We start from the raw sequence: 5,000 nt of genomic DNA, 5'->3' as shown, positions 1-5,000 counted from the left end.
TGTCAACCTTATTTATTATCTATCTATATATTTCCCCCCGTGTGTGTGTGTGTCATGAGCCATTATTACGAATGTTGTGTTCAGGACAAACTGCGGGCGATTTTTTAAAAATATATTTTCTTTCTTTTTTTTTTCTTTCTTTTTTTCAGATCAAAAGCTCTATTATATTTTTTCCCCTCAATGTGCAAATATAATAAACGACCTCTATATATATATTTTAAAGCTGTGTTAAGAAAAGGTGTACGCGTATCTACAAAGCTTATTTCTACATAGTATATTTAGATAGCAATAAATATAGTGTGCAAAAACGTGTGGTAAGTGTTGCCACATCCGGTCATATGAGATATAAAATAGAGAAAGAACACGGACTGATAGTTGAAAAATCACTTGATAATTTTTGCCATTTTAGTACTTTCAATACAAAAAAAAGCTACTCTCTTTCATTGAACAAATTAAACTACAATTCTTTAGTACAACGTAACAGATTCAATGACATTACAAGCTGCGATTCAAACGACAATGTAATAGTCATTCTGATAGTTTTAACAGTTCGCTTTTTATATACTGTTTATGGCGTGCTGGTGCCTTTGTGGTGTCTATCAGTACAGTTATCGATTTAAATATTCATTCCAAGCAAATTTACCGCCGATTGATATATTGGTATGTGATTTGCAAGTCATTACGTAGCCCGGATGTTGGTGTGGTTTGTATTTTTTCCGTTGCTTTTTTTTTTTTTTTTTTTTTTTTTCTTTCTCAGTTTTATTTTATTCTCTATTTCGTTCCCTGGCTCCGTTCTTGCTATCTCTCTATTTTTCTTATCTATTTCTCGTTCAGTTTTCTCAGTTCTCTCTCCCTCTCCCTCTCTCTCTCTCTCTCTCTCTCTCTCTCTCTCTCTCTCTCTCTCTCTCCTCTCTCTCCCTCTCCCTCTCTCTCTCTCCCTCTCTCTTCTCTCCCTCTCTCTCTCTCCTCTCCTCTCTCTCTCTCCTCTCTCTCTTCTCTCTTCTCTCTCTCTCACTCTCTCTCTCTCCTTCTCTACTCCCTCCTCTTCTTCCCTCCCCCCCCTCTCCTCCCAATTTATGCAAGTATTCATATGATGTTTATATACTAATACTAATAACACAATATACGTGTCAGACAGACAGATAGGAACACACACACTCTCTCACCTACTACACATCTCCTTACTCCACCACTCCCTCCCTTCCACTCCTTCACTCCACCACTCCCGCCCTCCAACTCCTCCACTCCCTCCCTCCTAACTCCTCCACTCCACCACTCCCTCCCTCCTAACTCCTCCTCCTCCCCCCCCCAGGCGGACTACACCTTCGGCCTCGCCCTCGCTCTCTTCGGGAAGGACCTCGAGTTCGCCCTCAAGATGTCCTACGTGCGTCTCAGCTTCGAGACGGACCTCTTCCTTCACCAGGCCAATGTCTCTTTCGCGCACTGCAACGTCACCGAACTCGGGTAGGTGAGGGGGAGGAGGAGGGGGAGGAGGGAGGAGGGTGGTGGGGAGAAGGAGGAGGGGTTGGGAAGGGGAGGATGGTGTTGGTGGAGTGAGAGGATGGGTAGGTGAGGGGGAGGAGGAGGGGTGTTGGTGGTGAGGGGAATGGTGGGGAGGAGGAGGTGGGGGTGGTGTGGGTAGGAGGAGGAGGGTGGTGGGGGGAGGATGGTGGGGAGGAGGAGGGGGGGAGGATGGTGGTGGGGAGGAGGAGGAGGGTGGTGGTGGGGAGGATGGTGGGGAGGAGGAGGGGTGGTGGTGGGGGATGGAATGGTAGGGGGTGTGAGCGGAATGGTGGGGGTGGGGGGGGGGAGGATAGTATGGATGATAATGATGGTGAGGGTATTGAGGATGGGGATGGTGATGATGGTAAGGATGGTAATCAGGATGGTGATGAGGACGACGAGTGAGATAATGGTGATGGTGGAGGGGATGATATGAGGGAGAGAAAGGTGGCGGTCATAATGGGGAAGGTGATGACTGTAATGGGATAGTGAGGCATACGGTGATGGTGGTGTGGGTGGGATGGTGGTGAGTATGTGATGGCGAGGGCTGTAAGGGGGGTGATGGTGAGAATAGTGATGGAGATGGTGATGATGATAATAATCATGATGACGGTGTCTGTTTACATCTTATATATACATTGCAGTCCTCCGAACCCGGCTGTGTGATAGTGATTATGATAGTGATAGTGATTATTGGCATATTGCTGATGGCTATGGTGGTTACGATGGTGATGATAGTGATTGTGATCATAATAACTACGTTTGTCATACTCAATGATAACTTTGATAATGGTCCATTAACAATGATGTATATCATTAACAATAATGATACATAATAATATTAATAATAGTGAATATAGCTCTGATGATAATGATAGTAATGATGATGATAGTATAAAAAAAATACGATTATTGATGTTAGTATTTTAATGATAATAATGGATACTAATGATAACACTGATAGTGGTAATGATGGCAATGATAATATAGATGCATATGTTTTTTTCTCCATCGGCAGCCCTTTACACTTCAAGGAGAAGGGGGCGGGGCCCTTGGACACGCCCCTTTACAACATCCTCGCCAACACCCTCCTCGGCGAACTGAAGGGCCTCGTCACGTCGGCTGTGGAGGGCGTCATCTGCTCCCTCCTGGAGGGCGCCTTCGCTTCGTCGTGAGCGGGGGGGTTGGAGGGAAGGGAGGGAGAAGGGAGGAGGGGAGGAGGGGAGGAGGGAGAGGATGAGGGAGAGGGAGAGAGAGGAGAGGAGGAGAGGAAGGAAGGGAGAAGGGAGGAAAGGAGGAGGGGAGAAGAAAGGAGAGGAAGAAAAGGGGAAGGAGAGGGGTAGAAAGATAGGTAGACGAGGAAGGGAGAGGGTAAGGAAAGAGGAGGTACCAGGGAAGATTAGGAAGGAGGTAAGAGGGAGGAAGGGGAGGAGAGATGGAAAAGAGGAGAAGGGAAGGATCGAAAATCGGAAAAAAGGGAGGGAATGAGGAGGTGAATAAACAAGGTGTGACGTATGGAGAGAACGAAAAATAAACATGAAAGTGTACATTTCCTTTTCATTATATCACTTTCTTCGTGTTTTCCTTGTTATAATTAGTTCAACAACATTCTTCTACCGTCCAAAGAATTTTTTTTTGGGCAAAGTATCAAAGCTTGATAGTGATAGTGATAGATAAGAATGGATTATACTGCTAGTTCACTATAATGATGGCGATAATTGCAGATAAAAAGTATAATTTTTAGATAATTTTTAAAATTTTAATTTCCTGTGAAACATATTTCAAAATTACCATCGTTTATATTGGTATCTGAGAGAATCATGGCAATGTGGTAATATTACTATAGATAACTACAATAACCGCAAAACAAAAGCGAAAATAATAATAAAGATAACAGTGACAGTGACAAGGATAATAATGATAATTTTGATATTAGTAAAAGCCTGTTAATGATAATAGTGAAACGCATAATGATAAGAATAATTTTATACTTTTAATTAGGACGTAAAGATGTGTCAAGATATACGTGCTAAAACCTCCGATTTATTTATTGTCAGGTTTATCATTTGCATCAAGAAATCACTCAAGATAACAATGCCATTTGGCGATAAACTGCATCGTCATATTATATTCATTCTCTGAAACGAGGATAAGAAGCTTATTTTTTTATCATCAATGTAAAAATAAAACAATGATAATACAGTTTTGATGACAACCAGTAAAGATTTCCGTCTTGTGGTTGATTACATTTTCGCGGGTGAATCCAGTGATGAATCCGCTTCTTATGCGAACGGCTTTTTAGGATTATGAGTATAATGGGGATCAGTTTAGTGTTTTATCGCATGTAAAACGTTATTTAATCTTACATTTCCCTCTTCGTTTCAGCTCTAGGTGCTAAACCATTTGCACTATCTGATCCGCTATCATTATGACCTAATGTCTAAAATACCACTTGCCTAATACGTTTAACAGTAACGACATTCCGTATATCATTATTTTGTTAAACAAAAAAGATAGAAAAAGAAACAAAACGAAATTCACCGACCAATAAAAATGTAAATTTGCAAAACAACTGTCACTATGATTAATAACATCACTTTCAGCTGCTAATGCAAATCCTCCTCTTCATTATAAATAATTTTGTCTCTCGTTTAACTTTTGACCTCTTAATCTCTGCATCTCCATACGCCACCGACAAAAGGCAATAATGATAATGAAAATATTGCAACGTATAACAAGGAATAAAGAAACGGAAAAGGTAAAGGTGAAATATTGCAGAAAATAGAGTTACGAACATATGTGAAATGGGAGCGAAGTGGCGGCGTCCGAATGCGTTGATGATAATGTGAATAATGGTAATAATAATCTTAATGGAAGTAGTGATAAGGATAATAATGATAACGATAAGAATAATGATGATGATCATAGCAATAATAATGATAATAATAATATAAATTATAATAATAATATAAATGATAATAATAATAATAATAATGATAATAATAATAATGATAATAATAATAATAATATGATGATGATGATAATAATAAAGAAAATAATAGTAATAGCAATAATAATGATGATAATAATAATTATAATAATAATAAAACAATAATAATGATAATAATAATGATATTAATAACGATAATGATGATGATGATGATGATGACGATGATGATGATGATATGATAGTGAAACTAATGATAATAATAATAATGATAATGATGATAATAACACTAATAATGATAATAATAATGATAATAAAAAAAAACAATAATAATAATAACAATAATAATAATAATGATAATAATAATAATAATAATAATAATAATAATAATAATAATAATAATAATAATAATATATAATAATAAATAAGTAATAATAATAATAACAATAATAAAAATAATAATGATAATAATAATAATGATAATAATAATAATGATAATAATAAATAGTAATAATAATATAATAATAATAGCATATAATAATAATAATAA

General features: G+C 37.8%; 1 protein-coding gene across 1 annotated transcript in view; it reads left to right on the top strand.

Annotated features, from left to right (window-relative positions):
- LOC119589648 overlaps positions 1-2,714 on the top strand; it is an 11,763-nt gene extending 9,049 nt beyond the window's left edge. The window contains exons 8-9 of the mRNA XM_037938243.1: positions 1,313-1,464; positions 2,522-2,714. Coding sequence (XP_037794171.1) covers positions 1,313-1,464; positions 2,522-2,678 — 309 coding nt within the window. The 3' untranslated portion in view covers positions 2,679-2,714. The remainder of the gene's footprint in view (positions 1-1,312; positions 1,465-2,521) is intronic.
- Positions 2,715-5,000: the final 2,286 nt, after the last annotated feature.

This window comes from Penaeus monodon, chromosome 26 (genome assembly GCF_015228065.2).
Source record: "Penaeus monodon isolate SGIC_2016 chromosome 26, NSTDA_Pmon_1, whole genome shotgun sequence".
Lineage (NCBI taxonomy): Eukaryota > Metazoa > Arthropoda > Malacostraca > Decapoda > Penaeidae > Penaeus > Penaeus monodon.
Note: the sequence above shows the minus strand (reverse complement) of the source record. Positions and strands in the feature narration are given on the sequence as shown.